At 42.5% G+C, this 16255-nt stretch overlaps 1 protein-coding gene across 3 annotated transcripts; it reads right to left on the minus strand.

Annotated features, from left to right (window-relative positions):
- Positions 1-315: 315 nt before the first annotated feature.
- Positions 316-16235, minus strand: klhl17 (kelch-like family member 17). 3 transcript variants are annotated; one of them, XM_085145043.1, is made up of 12 exons: positions 15976-16235; positions 12624-12888; positions 11812-11933; positions 11476-11697; positions 9035-9151; positions 7768-7999; positions 7196-7340; positions 6813-6980; positions 6629-6717; positions 6407-6480; positions 6079-6260; positions 316-3535 (listed from the first exon to the last, which is right to left on the minus strand). In XM_085145043.1, the coding sequence occupies exons 2-12, from the start codon at positions 12835-12837 to the stop codon at positions 3307-3309; spliced, it is 1794 nt and encodes a 597-aa protein (XP_085001169.1). In that variant the 5' UTR covers positions 12838-12888; positions 15976-16235; the 3' UTR covers positions 316-3306. The 3 variants fall into 3 exon arrangements, with proteins under 3 accessions (XP_085001169.1, XP_085001168.1, XP_085001170.1); XM_085145042.1 differs by lacking the exon at positions 15976-16235 and adding an exon at positions 15188-15962; XM_085145044.1 differs by lacking the exon at positions 15976-16235 and adding an exon at positions 15188-15961 and having other exon boundaries at positions 7786-7999.
- Positions 16236-16255: the final 20 nt, after the last annotated feature.

Consider the following 16255-nt stretch of genomic DNA (forward strand, 5'->3'; position numbering starts at 1 on the left):
ACACGAGGTTATGTTATATATCATCAAGCACGCACAGAGATCTCCATCTCATCCTACTGCGGTTATAAGACAGCCGTAGGCGTTTTACATCTTATTCTGAATGTGTTTTGGAAGAGTACAAGTTTATGGGGCCGTGTGTGTGCAGACGCAGTCACAGGTGTTAATGCCATGTGACTGAGGTCAAGACGGGTAAAGTGAGAGTGTTCAGCTGTCCACGTAGATCACTGTGAAAGAGCAGCATGTTGGGAATGGACCAGAGAACTGTGTAGAGTGATCCTAGCAACAAACTGTTAGAAACACAACTGTTACTCTGTGTGTGTGTGTGTGTGTGTGTGTGTGTGTGTGTGTGTGTGTGTGTGTGTGTGTGTGTGTGTGTGTGTGTGTGTGTGTGTGTGTGTGTGTGTGTGTCAGTTTTTATTAGGAAACAACATACACCTACTATTCCGAGTGTCACAGCGCTCCCAGCGCCATAAACGTCATGCCTTTTTTTGTTCTCGTTTGTCTTTGATAAATGGAGAGCTGCATTGTTTACATGTGATGGTATCGAGTACACCGTTGCTAAAGAATAAATATGTGCATGCAATTAGGTTTCATAATTTCCTGGACAAAGACAATTTTTGCATTTCTGCTTCTGCAAATGAAGTGCAGTACATGAGCTGTATAAGCAAGTTTTAATATGTATCATATTTGCTGCCTTATTTTATTTTTGATGATGTAGAACTCTCAAAAACTCCTGTATCAAATATGATTACTTGTTTAGGAATTAGACATTTTTTTGACAAACTAACATAATTTTAACATAATTAAATATTTATTATTTAAATATAAGGATAGTTTTTAAATACTCCTGTTTAAAAATGCTTTGCGGTCACTGAAAGCTTGAAGTCTAGGACCCATGGACATCACCACATGCAGATGGTCTGCCAGGCCTTTAAGCTTTAAACCCCTTGAATTAAAGCTGAGAGTCTGCACATCAGTCACGTTTAATTAAAAATGCACGGTGGTGAACTATGCAATAATTAATGGACACAACTGTAGTGACCATTTATACATGGACGGGTAAACCTTTGCTCTTCAGTTACAACTTTTCACTTTGGATCCAACCAGTTGTTTCTGTGTGTGTTCGAAATCACCAGGACAATTTTCACCTTTGAAAACATGTTTATTCATTTTTTAAAGTGTATAGTATTGCTCCATTTGGCAACAGTGCAAAATCCAACATTTTAAAGTCCATCATAAATAAGAAACATACCATAAATAAATATCACCACATTTAACACAAACTTTAAAAAAAGAAGCTACAGTCACATTAAAATTGCACAAACAGATGTGAGATATCTTAAGCAATCTTTCTATGTACATTTGGATCCACAGAATGGAGGCTAAAGTCTTGCGTGGTTCTGTGCACCTTTTGTCTTTAAAGTCTGTCCCTGCCTTGTATCGACTTCATCACAGCTTCTCTATAAGGCCATCACGACTCCAACTCTACGAGCGTCCGCACTTACACAGAAATTAAAACGCAAGGTTGTTTTCGATAAACAGAAAAGGTTCAACAAAAATCCTTCAAAATAAGGAAAAAAAGGCAACTTCTCAGAAGTTTGGAAAGGTTAACACTGCACGACACGTGAACTGAACCCAGGTCCCATTTACTTTAGACATGCAGGTGAGATTCCCAAATCACCCACAACAGGTTCAGTGACATTATATTTGTGGTTAATCATACGGCTGTTATATGATGAGGTAATAAAAAAGGGAATATGACAGCACCAAGTGTCAACAACATTGCCGATTAGTGTCAAGTGTTGGCATACTGAAGCTAAACTAGACCTTTCTGCTTTGACTGAATTCCAGGATGATATCCACTTCCACATTTTTGGAAAAAACTGATCAAGAAGCAGGATTAAAAACAGTATCGATTTCTTTCATTGAGTGGTCAGCAGGTTTGCGAGCGATTAAAGCCTTTGTCACAAATGCAGTGTCAAATGCGGTCATGCTTATGGCAGTGAAGAAATATTTAGAAATGCAAAACGAAGGCCGCATTTCGAGATGCAACAGGAGAAACTCTACCCCTCTCACGCTTTAGACATTCTTTGTCATATCCACTGATGATATGCACATCACACATCTAAATAAATATATTAAAAACACTCTGAAGAAGGCTCCTTTCCTCTCTAAGCATATTTAAAAACAGAATATATATTAGCATTTATACATTTTTATAAATACATATACTTTATCATCTCTGTTTTATATCTTTAAAAAAGAAAATGGATCCAAACTCATTTACAGTTTTGAGGGCCTAGCTTTTCTATGCTGTTGGTGTCCATGCGCTCTTGCAGTGAGGGTTTACAACATTGCCTGTTACTGCCACCTAGTGTGGCAAAGCAGCACTACAATATATATTTTTCCTATCTTGTTGGTGCCAGTACATAAACATGCATGGTACAACCAGTAAAAATCTACATTCCAAAATAAATCATTCAGCTTTTCTCTCTCCCTCTTTTGTTTTTTTAAATACATTATTGCAAAACCTCTGGGTGTCAAAGAAAAACCTTGCAGCAAGACCGCAACATCAAACCAAATACATTTACATCACACACGACAGAATTAAGGGACCACCGTGTTTTTAGGTGTGTCAAACACCAGAGCGGTGGGAAATTTTTTTAATTAATTAATTAATTTTTAAAAGTGGGGCTTTGAAGAACGATTGGTCAATGTTCACATATGGGAGGGAGCCGGTATGTGTATGGCTATACAGTGGAGGTACCAAGGCCAGATATAGTGTAGTCCAGAATTAAGGGGAATATTGAAAACAGCCAGATTGTTAGAGGAAATTTAGAACATGCAATGCAGTAAGCCCGTTTTTTGTTCATTCAACCTCAAATTAATATAATCAATGAGGCTAAGAATGTATCTGAAGCTGCAAATGCACAAAACTGAAAGTTTTGTTGATTTTTTTAAAGGACTTTTTGTTGATATAATAAAAAATTAACTTGTGAAATACTGTACATTACAGTATCCTATAATCAGTGAAAACAACATAGATCTTTAAATTCATTACCAGCATGTTTGTTTGTTTTTTAATTATGGTGCACTAATCTTCACCAAAGCTGCCACTAATTCTGAAGCACACTACACCGAGGCCTCAGCCCATCTGTTCCCCTCGCCTCCACACATTTACCTGTCCAACCACCAGCGCTCTTCCTCCTCATCTTCTTTGTTTCAAACAGAGCAGTTGCGTCTCTTCCCAGAGCCAGTCTGGGCTGTAGCAGCAGAGGCTGAGGTCAGCCAAACAATGACCCCGTGTCAAAGGCTGGTGGAAGAAACCGAGAGGGTGGGCGAGGAAGGTGGCGGGAAGTTCAGGAGCTCCAGCACAGCCACACCCACGCTGCTGCGCCGTGTGAACATGCAGGAGGCTGCGACCCATTTATTGCTGCGTGGGTTGTACTTTTCAATGGAGTTGAGACTGGAGCTGCCATCATTGCCTCCCACTGCGTATAGCCAGCCATCCATAGCCACCAGGTCATGAGTGCTCCTGGAAGGGGAAAAGAATATTTAAATGTAAGTTCTCACATATATTTAATATGATATGTTTGAGTTTTCTAAACCTAATGTGGGACGAACGAAGGTCTGTATGCATTCTGTTTACTGTAACCAATCCTAGATTTAGGCACACTGAAAATTAAACAGAAAAAAGGGATTGTGTGATGCAAGTGGCTACTGCTGAAACAGACAAAGTTCAAAGAGAAGAGAAGCAATCGGACACCCAATGACCAGTGTACTGGCTTAGCCTTTGGATGAAACTGTCAATTTTGGGGACTTGTGGTGTTGCCAATTTTTTCTCCATCGTTTCTTTTTAAAAGTAAAATAGAAGGATAATGAAAATGAATCAGAGTCAGACAATGTCCAATAGTTATCAGATGAAATTTGGCATCTAGCATTTCTCATTTGCTCTCCACACAGACATGCAACCAAAGCCTCCTCAAAAGCCATGAGTCAATGCCACTCAAGTTTTAAGATAAAAGTGGAAACCAGAAAGTTTCTGCTGTCTCTTACCTATAGATTTTATATAATCATATACACAAGCTTTTACACGACTCTGTGCAGTCCTATGGTTAAGCACTCCCTTACTGCGTCCACAGGAAATAAGCTAAGCAGCAGCCAGGTGCTGATGATGAATTGCACTTTGATCATCAGCAAGTTTGCGCACCACTATAAAAGCAGCAACTTTTGGCAGTTTGCTGCCTGAAGCATTCAGGTGTTTGTTAACACATTGCCACAACTGCCCAAGCGAAGATGTCCCAGCAAATTCCCATAAAAGTCAGGCCGTGAAAACAAATAAACAAATAAAAAACACAAGAACTTTGTCTCAGATGCTGCAGGCCTCAGCATGTTAAATGTTTAAGTTTATGACAGTAAAATTTAAAAATGTGAACACAGCGGCTTGTTTGGAACAATTAAAAGGAGAAAATGTCTTTTCTCTAAAAGGAACCAGGTGACATGGCTTTGGTTTGCAAACATGAACCTAAACAAACTACAAGACTTCAGGAACAATGAACTTTGGACAGACAAAATTACTGCCGTAAACACGGTATATCCATTCAAACATCACCACCACAGTCAAGCATGGTAGTGGAGGGGTGGTGATTGGGGCTCGTTTTGCAACCACAGGACCTGGACACCTTGCAGTTATTGAGTCAAACATGAACTTTTACAAAAAAGCTACAACAAGAGGGTTTCAAAAACCACACAGGACTGTCGCTACCAAAAACCTTAATGTAACATAATGTGTATATGAGCCTGTTGCAGTGCTTGGGTAACACAACTCTGTTTAATATTTAGCTTTGGGGATTAAAGCAACCTGACATGGCACAGACCTTTAAAAAGCAGTACTTTTTGAACATCTATACTTAATTCTTAATCAAAGCAAATGATCGGTGTAAAAAATAAATAATTTAAAAAAATTCTGTGCTTAAAGAGGACTTGGAACAAATTTGGTTTTAATGTTCATTTCAAATATCCCCGTCGTGACCGTAACACAATCAGATGATTTTGGACAAGACTATTATTCTACAATGTCTCCCACACCGGCACACGTGTGAAGTGGCTATAGCGCGTGACACATTAGTAGCCATTGTGATTGTTTTGGACTGTGGAAATTGAGCCTCTCAGCAACTGGATAAGAAAAGAACTCCAAGGCACACAGCTGATTAATGCCATGGGTTATTCATGGAGCTGCACAGTCAACTGTTGTCAGGTTTTTCTGCTCCTACAACACACTGACTCATACATAACCAAGTGTGCGTGTGCGGATGCACAAGTGTGTCTAGCTGCCCTGGGAAAGAGCAAATCTGCCGATGCTATCACAAATCCTCAACAGCTACATCTCCAAATCTTCCTCCCTGCTGCAGATCCTGTGACAATACAATGCTGCGAGCGTGCGTGCACGTACGCCTTTGTTGATAATCACTTGCAAGATGAGTTTCAGCTTTCATCTTCTAAGAAAATTAAAACATGAAAACTCTGTTGTGGAAAATAGGCCACTTGATGTTTATGCCTTAAGAAGGTTTTGGCAGCACAAGGGAAAAAAAATCCTCCAAATGCCCCGACACCCGAGCCTTTTGCACACAGCGAACTAATTGCAGCCGAGATGCTTTTCTGACAAGCTACATACAGACAGAGCTGCAGATATTTTTTCAGCTTTTCAAAGAAGATGGTTTTATCTCTTTATTTAGGTTAGACGAAAACTGAGGCTTGGCCTGTGGTGCTTCTCAAATCCTTTCAGCAAGGTGTCGTGCTTGTTAGGAAGCACAAAAATAAGGATAGAAGCTGGACAGCACTAAACAAAACAAAAATAAACACAGAGGCTGTTTCCATATTCTTCACTCCCAGCTGAAGTTATGCAGGCGTAAAGGGAGAACTGGGTCATCCTGCTGGCTCAGTTGGCTAAAGGTGTGTCTCGTTTAATTTATTACCTTGAATTCATCCCAGATTTTTTTTCTCATCTCTTCTCTTTCTGCCTCTTACGGTGCAGCATAATGTAAAAACACATCTGTTCTCTTTGTAAATGTGGCTAACCTGCGTATATTCATGGCAGCAACTCCTTCCCAGGTGTTGGTCTTGGGGTTGAAGCGCTCCACTGAGTTCAGGCAGCTGGTGCCATCATTGCCTCCTGCGACGTAAAGCATGCCGTCGAGCACGGCCACCCCGGCGCTGCTGCGTCGACTCAACATGTTGGCGATGGCGGTCCACGTGTTGCTCTGTTCAGCCAATCAAGAGACGGAGCACTTGTCACATATTCACACAGCAGATTCATTTGTACCGTTTCAGTCTGTCTACAGCATCCAGTCTAGGTAAACCTGGCAACAGACGGGTTTTTCTAATGATAAATTTAACAGCTGTATACCTGTGGGTCATATTTCTCCACTGTTGCGAGATGTGAGGAGCTGTCATAACCTCCCACCGCATACAAGCTGCCATCTGGAGGGGAAAAGGGAGTAAATACTGAGAATGTAAATATTAGCGGTCGCATACCGAGATGGCAACTCCCTCTTGATGCGAGTTATTAAAATACAAACAGTGAAAAGTAAATACAGGAGCACAGCTTGGTTTTTTTGCCAGTACCTACCCAGAGTTGCTACTCGAACATATCTCCTACGAGTGCTCATAGCAGCGATTGAGGTCCATGTGCTGGTCAGAGGGTCGTACCTCTCTGCACTAAAAGAAGAGGTGAAAAAAGGCAGATGCTCACGTGTATTTAATTCAGCTTAAAATGATCAGTATTCATCAGCATAATAACAGGCTGTGCATACCTATTGAGACAGGAAGCTCCATCGTAACCCCCCGCAGCGTACAGCAGGCCATGCAGGACAGCTACGCCTAGACAGCTCCGTCGTGTTCCCATGGAAACCTCAGGTTGCCAGGAGTTAGTGATAGGGTCGTAGGACTCCACGGTTGCAAGGTCAGAGGTGCCGTCATAGCTGAAGAGAGCGACACGGATATAAATGAATGCACAACTTTGCAACAAACAGTGAACATACAAGATAAAAAGTTGCTTTGCATGGAAGAAAGCTCTCACCAGCTCATCGAGCAAATTATCCACAAATTCTGCTCGCCAAAGCTTCCTCTCAAATCACACAATGTTTGAGTAACAAATAACTTTTTAGGGTCAAACGCTGCGATTATTATCACCTACCCTCCAACAGCGTATAGTCTGTTCCCAATTGCCGCCACGCCCACCCGTGCCCGCCGAGTGGACATGGACGCCACCATGTGCCAACGGTCTGTTCTGGTGTCGTACGCCTCGCAGTCTCCGTGGATAGCAAACAAGCTGCCACCGCCTGGGAAAGAAACAAACATGCTTTGAGCAAAAACGCAAATGTCATCAGGAGGATGGTGACATGAGAAAACGAGGATTTCAACTTCGGGTTTTTAAAAGGAGTGAAAATGAAATGTGTTTACAGTCATTCCAAACAGCAACGCTCGAAGTTAAAAATGAGGGAGGAGAAGTATTAGAGCCTCACAGCCTCCAATCATAGTGGGTGTAAAGGTCAGATTGATCATTTTGGAAACAGTCGATGGAGACACATCTGACGTGTGTGTGTGTGTGTGTGTGTGTGTGTGTGTGTGTGTGTGTGCGCACAGGCGCACTATTCAAGTTCCAACATGCAGTTCACACAGAATAAAAAATGCTGGCATTTGTAAAAATCATGAGTGACTGGTGAGCTAGAGATGATGTGTGTGGTCCAAGTGTACCCTAATGGGTACCTTCAGATGCACACTGACCAACGGCGAAGAGCACAGGGCTGGCGCCTTCACAGCGTCGCGGGCGCGTCCGGCTGTTGCTTAGGACACCCCTCTGCTCCGGCATCAGGTGATACTTTAGGGCCTCGATTAGCAGGTCTTTGCACTCCGAGTGGTGTCGCACCAGCAGCTCCGTGTCTACGTTGCTCATCAGAAAGTCTCGCCTCAACAATGGCAGCCGCACGCACTTCATCAGCTAGCGAAGACAGTGGGAGAGTGGGTGATGAGCGGGTGGTGCTACACAGAGTTAGGGCTGCTCAATTAATCGAATTTTAATCTCGATTACGAGCTGGGCTTTCAACGATCATTAAAAATGACTGAGCTGATTATTAGCCCCTCCCTCGTGCTTTACTCTCGCGCTGCTCCGTGTGGCAAATCGAGCGCACCTCTCTGCATTTCGAACACGTGTCACAACAATTAAGAGCAGCGGTCCCCAACATTTTTTGCGCCACGGACCGGTTTATGCCCGACAATATTTTCATGGACCGGCCTTTAAGGTGTCGCGGATAAATACAACAAAATAAAACTTGTACCGGTACCGAAAAAAAGAAAATTTATTCATAACACACGTGAAAAGACCAAGGAAAACCGAGTAAACGATAAAAACAATAACAAAATAACGCTGAAAACCGATAAAAACCCTGAAAACTATACATTTCACACCTGAGCCTCAACTCTCGCGGCCCGGTACCAAACGACTCACGGACCGGTACCGGTCCGAGGCCCGGGGGTTGGGGACCGCTGATTAAGAGGACCTGAGGGAAGCTCGGAAAGCTAAGCAGAAGTTATTTGGAGAGGAGAGTGACTGCCGTTGGTTGAAAAGAGAGGTAAAAAAAACTTCAGTGGTGTGGAAACATTATGGGTTCGCGGAGTCAGACGTGGATCAAGTAGACACAGTGTGTAAACTTTGCTACAGTGTCGTAGCTGCACCACAGAGCAACACTGCAAAGTTCACTAAACATAGATGTTTACATTTTTCATTTATTTTTTATATTGCAAACATTTGCACTGTTATCAGTATTTGCAAACTATTTTATATTATTTTTTGACAATCTTTAAAGTCATTATTCAACACATTGTTATTGTTAAATAAATATCGTCAAATAATCGAGATCTCAATTTCAGTGAAAATAATCGTGATTATCATTTTTGCCATAATCGAGCAGCCCTACACAGAGTTAAACAACAAAAAGGGGAATGGGGTGGGTAACATGGAAAACAAACGACTTACCCAAGGTACATGTTGCCTGCGTCCATCTATATCATGTTTTACCCAACTCAACACGGCTCGGTACACTTCTTCCTCAGATGGCACATTGAGATTGTCACTGGAGATCAAATCTAGGACCTGGATGGCGAAGACAAAGCATATAGGAAGAGTGAAATTATACTATCGCTTACAACTTTATATTCTTCTTCTTTCTTTCTTTTTAATCATAGTGTATCAACTTGGACCGTTGAAAAGCATTTGCAGAATACTTTCATGTGGTTGTAGAAATCGACACACAGGAAGTAATTTGCATGGGTCACAGACCGTGTTAGTTCCTGTATATAGTGACTTCAGCTGAAGTCTTGCATCTCCTTTTGTTTTGCTTGATTTGTTGTCTTAATTCAAAATGAAAGAAAGGTCGACTCAATAAAGCACGACTCTGACATCGTGCACACTTCGCTTGTGCATCATATTACAGCCTCTGTGTGTGCACGTGAGCCGTGATGCATTTTAAGTAATAGTTTAAGCTACCACTTCTTCAATTGTGCATCTGTGGCACAACGAATGCTGGACTCTGAGTGGCTGGCTGGCAGTGTTCCCAGCCCAAGCCTAAGCTGGCAGGGCTGGGTGGGACCAAGGCAGCCAGCTGCTGCTGCCTTGCCTGGCCAGATCAGAGCAAAACCCTCCCAGGAACAGCCTCCTCTAATCCAGAGTCACACACAGAAATACTGCTGATGCCACTGCCCCACCCTGCAGTCCCTCCTACCGCTGCATGCACATAGTGCATCAAATTAACTCCAGAATGTGTGGGTGCATATGGAGAAAAACGCCTTTACTGCCTTTTCATAGTATGGCAGCACGATTGAGGGACATTTGAGCGCCACTGTGTCAAAGTACTCATGTCTTCATAAGCTACACGCAGTAATTAGGAGGAATCTGTCGACTGTTGTCTTCAAAATGTCACGCATACGACTCTACATCACCAAATTTGGCAAGTCACAATCCTGTCATGCCTTGCCACTTCCTCCAGAGAACATCAGAAGAAATATGGGGCATATTTCACAGCTCTGTGAGCTTGGAGTCCTGTAGAGCAGCCAGTACATAAATCCTGATCTGGTGCAGATTTATGACAGTCACAGAACAGCTGCAGACACGACAGTGGAGTAAGCCAAGAGAAAGAGAGAGACAGAAGAACAGAGATGAAGAAAATGGCCTATTTTTAATCTGCTTTTATGCAGCTTAAGTTTCGGTGTTTTAATGGACTGTGCCCACACACTGCAGATTCAGTCTCAGGGCTTTGAAGGCCAGATACAGAGGGAAGCTTAGTGTGTTACTCTGGTGGAACAACATCACTTTAGGACTGTGGGAATTGTTATTTAAAGAGTGAGAAAATAACAGGAAAGGGATGGTAGTGGCAGTTTGTTAATTTTCTTCACCTTCCTTTTAATTTGCTGTTACTTTCTTAAACATTTCATCTAAGAGAAAATATATTTTCTCAATTCTTTAGATGTTACAGTGAGCCCCTGCCTGAAACAAAAACATGATGTGCCTCTGTGGGCTTTTAGAAGCTGTCTGATATCATGAACACAATTTTTTTAAAAACACAAATTGCTCTAGAAGTTTAAAAATAAAAACATGTAAACTTTGTACTCAGGTAGGTGTGTTTAAACTGCAGGAAACAGGAAGTTTAAATAACCCAACAGCAGCACTACTTTATTCTTTAGCATGCCAGGAATAGACTAATACCAACACATAAATGTCAAATACAATATGCCAGGATGTCCTGCTGGATGATGTATCACTTCGCAGTAAGAAGCGTATGTTTCTGCCTTTTCTGCTACAATTTTGGGCAACAACTTTTTAAAAAATATTTTCACTCCTTCGGGATCTACTCCAAAAAGGACTTTGCAGTGCTTGTTAGCCAAACATTTCCTTCTTCACAGGTAACTGATAGCAGTGTTTGGCTGCTCAGCCAGGGTTATATTCTTTCCCAAGGCCCAGCATTCCTTACATCGCTCTAAAATAATAAATGGGTACACCTACAAGAAAGTTAATTGAACCAAAATAGAAACCATTATTGTTACGTCACAGGAGCAAACACTGCTGTTAGCTCTCTAAACAGCACAGCAGCTGTGGAAATGTCACTGGCTTTGCCTAATTACCACTTCCCAGACAGGAACCAGAGTGCTGCCGCCGCTGAGCCCTGCTAATGAATAAGTGATAGTTTGGCTTAGTCGACTTGCCAGATGACAAAACCGCAGAAGACAGTGAAAACAGGCAGGAGAAAAAGTTTCTCTAGTGAATGTCAAAAGCACACAACTTCCCCGTGGCATGTTGATGCAGTTTAAAGAAGAAAAAGCTGTGCTTGTGTATACATTATGCTGGGGAATTATAGATGTAAGCATTGCTGCGTGTCCTTTGTGCTTTGGTATTATTCATGATAGATTAATCATCACCCCTACCTGTTTCAGTGGCAGCAGCATGAACTCCTCAGTCTTGGACACCTCCACAAAGTGCTGCAGGACATACTTGTGTGCTGACTTGAGCAGGTCGCTGCAGGAGTGTGTGTCAGCGAAGCCTCGGATGCCCAGGCAGTTTGAGGGGTCCAGCTGGCTGAGGAGGAACTTACAGCAGGCGTCCCGCACCCCATTGAGCTGCAACAGGCTCGCTGCTGGGAGCAGCGTCTACAACAGGTGGAAACGCAAAGTCTGTTAATTTTTTTGTGTCATACGAAAAGAAAGAAAAAAAAAAAAGTGGTTTAGCAGTTGTGTATGTGAATCTTAAAACGTCAAGCCTACCTGCACATTTCCTTCCCCGACCACAATCTCTGCTGTGTAGGCATACTGGACCAGCTGCTCCAAAGCCTGAGGGTCAATGTCGTGAAGGGTCACGTGGGTCTGACGACTCTCAGACATCTCGTCTGCGTGGCCGCACAGAATGAGATCAGATTAATTTTAACAAATTACACCGAGTAAAGCTCCAGCTGATAGCTAAACTCCTCCCTCTTCAATCATACTGACGCATGGCATCTCATAACATTTACAGCACTGCTGCAAAATGTCAGCACAGCTCATTTGTTACCGTTTATTAAATCGGTCGTTTCAAGTGTGTGAGATTTTTGAGATTCCTGGATATAAACACTCTCTCTCCCACAGAACTAAGCCAGGAGCTTCTACAGTAACAGTCACGAGCTTCATCGACTCATAGTTAGACAACCTCACAAACACCTCTGTTGAGGTTTTCTGTTAAAATAGCTTAATTAGGGACTCTGTCAGATGACATGAAGTCTAGCAGCTGAGTCTCCAGGCAAATGATTGTCTGGAGCGCACAGCAACCTCACAAAGGGCTAGTGTTTGGGAGGAAATCTGACTTTCACACACCTCACATGACCACCTGTGCCCCAGACAGGAATAGGTGGAAGGAAGCGATGATGCTGAAAGGATGGAACAGCCATAACGGCACACACAAAAACACAAGTTCTAATGTAAACAAACTCGAACAACAGAGAAAAATAGTTTGCAGTTTGAGTTTGTCATGCCACTTGCTCATCTTTGTTAACTTCAGGGACAGTATATGCATCATTAAGGTCCATAACACAGACTGAACTTACTGGTAAACATAGCGTGGAAGTATGGACTGCAGGACGCCAGCACCACTTTGTGCGCCTTGATTTCTTTGTTGGAGACATGAAGGATGATGTCGCATAGCAAGCCACGCTGTCGCATCCGGTTCATGGACACGAAGGAGTCGTGGTAGTGGCGCTTTGAGTTGTGCGAGATGCTGTGGCCATCACGGTTGAGCAGCTGCATGCCCCCCTCCATCATGGTGCCTGACGTTGCGGTCGTGGGCTCGTGCCTGGGCCGCACTCTTGGCAACTGAAACGTCAAGAAAAGCTTTTTAATGTCGGCCAATGCTAATATCATCATCATAATAAAATCCTTTTTTTGGGGGGGTAGACAAAAGTCTTGGCTTTGCTCATCTATAGGGACTGAGCTGTTATGACAGGTGTCCTGGCCAATCATTGTACCTATCATTACAGTTATAGCACCCATCCTGTCGGCTATGACAGGAAGTCCTGCCAGCATGACAGAAATCTGAGTACAATCACAAAGTGTAGTAGGATGGATGGCCTGATTATTTCACATTCAGTCTCAGGAATGATTAGATCTCACTATGACACACCAGAGAGTTTCAAAAGATGGACATTATGCATGAGCCTGCCATCAAATCAGTGTGATCCATCCTGACTTGCAATGTAATTGGACCACATTAAGCTGTGAACTCCCCCACGCTGCTCTTGAATGGAAGAACACACTTCTGCGTGTTGCATAACTGTCATCACGCAGCATCTTAGAAGTTGTTGTCCGATGAATATGTAGTGACCAGATGAGGAAACCAGATTGAAGCAAGAGTAGAAAACCACAGGCCAAGAACAGACTGATTCTCAAACAAAACAAAATATAATGTGCTAACTCTGATGCAGTGATACCTTAAAAGTGTGAAAGGCATATAAGCAGAAGCTGACTATGGGGTTGGGGAGGCCACGCTATCAAAAATATAACCTTCATACTAATTTGCAGCTCCACGTTTGTAACCTTTGTAGAATAGCTTTCGAATAATTCTTATTTATCTAATGCAGCTAAAAAATGATTATTTATCTGGGATGAACAGGACCTGGAGCCCACAATTCATCCCATAAACTGTATATGAAAGATGGACGCAGCCAGCACAACATCACTACCATCTTTTCCATTTGAAACCTGACCTGACAAGCGAGGAGTGGATGTGAGTGTGAAACAGAGGAACACTGAATTCTTGCTGGCAAGTGATTTGCAAGTATTTAGCCGCTGAGCAGACGCTTGTTCGCCCTCCATTGAGACGAATAATTAAAATGTGGCTACAAGGGGCTCTCCCTCAAGCTCCTTCCCTTGCCTGGGAACCCTTTAATGTTCCCCTGGATAAGATTGAGGATGTGGCTTAAGAGACCAACTTCTCGGCTTAGACTGCTGCCCCTACGACCCAGCCCCAGATAAACACCGAAACACTATTTTACATGCTCTTCTTTTAAATCAATCGATCTGATTGGCCTTCTAATTGACTGCTCTTCATTATTTTAAACTTTGCTGTTATTTAATGTGAGCATTCACAGGTGTAGAAGAACTTATATGATTGAAAATAAAGGAAAACTGTGATATATGTTTAAACTTTAATGATAAAGAAGGATTCTTAAACTACAGGACCCCTGATAAGTGTGGTCATTGCCTGCAGGACCTTGCAGCCACACACATTAAACAAATAAATAAAAATCCCACGTACCTTAGGATATCTATTTAATACACCAAGCTGGAACATTCCCTTTGAACCACCACATACAAACAGCCTCTGTATGCTTTATTTAGACATATGACAAGAGGTTTACAATCTTGAGTTAATCAGAGCAATTATGCAACAAGCAGAATCTCATCAGGAGAGAATATTGACCAGTTTGAAGTCCAAGAAGTGCAATGCTCAATGCTGAAACCCATTGTACCATTTTTCCTGATTATGTTAAGTTTCACATGACTGTCAAATAAGCAGTTCCCTGTTATGATCAGTACATCCTAACAACGGCTCTGTCGCTTTCAATTCAACACTCTTCCCCCATCCCACCGAGCACCATCTCAAATGTCATCACAGCTGCCTGGCTACTACCCCAGGGTCCCATTTTCCAAAACACAATAGCCCATTAAAAAAAACAAAAACACGCACACCAGCCATGTTCCTCTATGAGGGAACAATCTGCTCTCATGCCCAAGGGAATAGTAAGAGACAATACTGGAAAATGAGACATGGAAACACAGGATGTTGTGGTAGATGTGAAAACACAACTGTCACAGTTAAACTAACAAACTGAAACACTTGTCCTGTTCATCTAAGGCTTGTTTCTCCCTTTATCGTCTCTACCCCCAAACCCTGGCTGGTATCCACACAGAGGCTGAGTTGCTCCTTGATAAATAGTGCCTGCACAATCCTGCTGAATGCACAATTTAATTGGGGGACACAGGGATGTTCCTATCCAAATATCACTATGTGATCTACGGAAACCCCAACCCCCACTCCATCAGCTCTGAATAAGAGCATATGTCAGCTGCAGCAGCGGCAATAGGAAAGAAAATGAATGTATAATGGCTTTACCGGTGGTTGTTTTGCAGTTATCCTTGTTCCAGGAGGTAAGGGGAGATGAATGAAGAGCTGTCGCAGTCAGAAGGCTTTAAAATCCTATCACCGTCTACTTATCGGTCCATATTGTGACTCGAGCATAGGAAATATGAAGAAAGCCTCTGTTTTGTGCTGTATGCGCTTGACGTCAATGCAAAAAAAAGAGCTGCCTGAAAGCTGACATCGGTCTATTAAGGTGGCGCTGTAATTGTCGAAGCCGAAGGTAGCAAGGCTTGCTCATGCTGTTAAATTTTAATACGTTAAAAAGGAAGACATGGTTGAAAAACACCGGTATGTCATTTCAAATGACCAACCGGCAAACTAATGCAGTGAATGTTCAGTTTACGAGCCGACAGACACACACGACCTTAAGCCACCCCTTTTGTCTTGTCCGAACACGGAAGTGTGTTCGGCGTATCCGTCTGTGCTACTGTGAAAGGCGGAGTTTTCAGTGACGCGCTGTGATTGGCCACAATATGCAAGCTCCTTTGACCACAATATGAAACATAGCCGGTTTTGGTTAGCCCGGAAAACGAAATGAAACATAACTACAAACGTGAAACTCCATGTTCAATAATGCACAGCTTCTGTAATTTTTTTCTCGTTATTTACGTGCAAATTATACACCCTAATACTGACGTAAAATAAGCACCGTGTCTTTATTATCTCTACGTGAGATAGCCAGTGATTCTAAATAAACTGTCTATGAAGCTAGCCGCTAAGCTAACGTTAGCTAACCTGAAAAAAATGCACAGGGTACTCACGACCAGCCGTCGTCGGTGTCGATGCGATGACAACAGTGACTTCCTTCGGTTTGTAAGCTTGCCCAGCTTTGAGGCCGTGCAAAGTAACGTTTAAAAAATACTGTACTCCTCTCTGGATATTTGGCTTCCTGTGTCTGGTAAATGCAGCTGAACATTTTATTTAAACCTCACGTGTTGCATCAAAACAGTGTCCGATCTTGCACGAGCAAGAAAATTTCGAGGTTTCCGTGAACGCCTTACCGGATATTTGTTTTAAATAATCAGTTGATTATTTGTTCAC

Source organism: Neolamprologus multifasciatus, chromosome 20 (assembly GCF_963576455.1).
Source record: "Neolamprologus multifasciatus chromosome 20, fNeoMul1.2, whole genome shotgun sequence".
Lineage (NCBI taxonomy): Eukaryota > Metazoa > Chordata > Actinopteri > Cichliformes > Cichlidae > Neolamprologus > Neolamprologus multifasciatus.

Excerpts from the sequence above, each read along its gene's own strand:
- klhl17 (XM_085145043.1), bottom strand. The coding sequence starts at position 12,837 with ATGATGGAGGGGGGCATGCAGCTGCTCAACCGTGATGGCCACAGCATC. Across the intron at positions 9,152-11,475 it reads TGCTGCTGCCACTGAAACAG|GTCCTAGATTTGATCTCCAG; the intron begins GTAGGGGTGATG and ends TTCGCCATCCAG. Across the intron at positions 6,481-6,628 it reads TGTTCGAGTAGCAACTCTGG|ATGGCAGCTTGTATGCGGTG; the intron begins GTAGGTACTGGC and ends TTTCCCCTCCAG.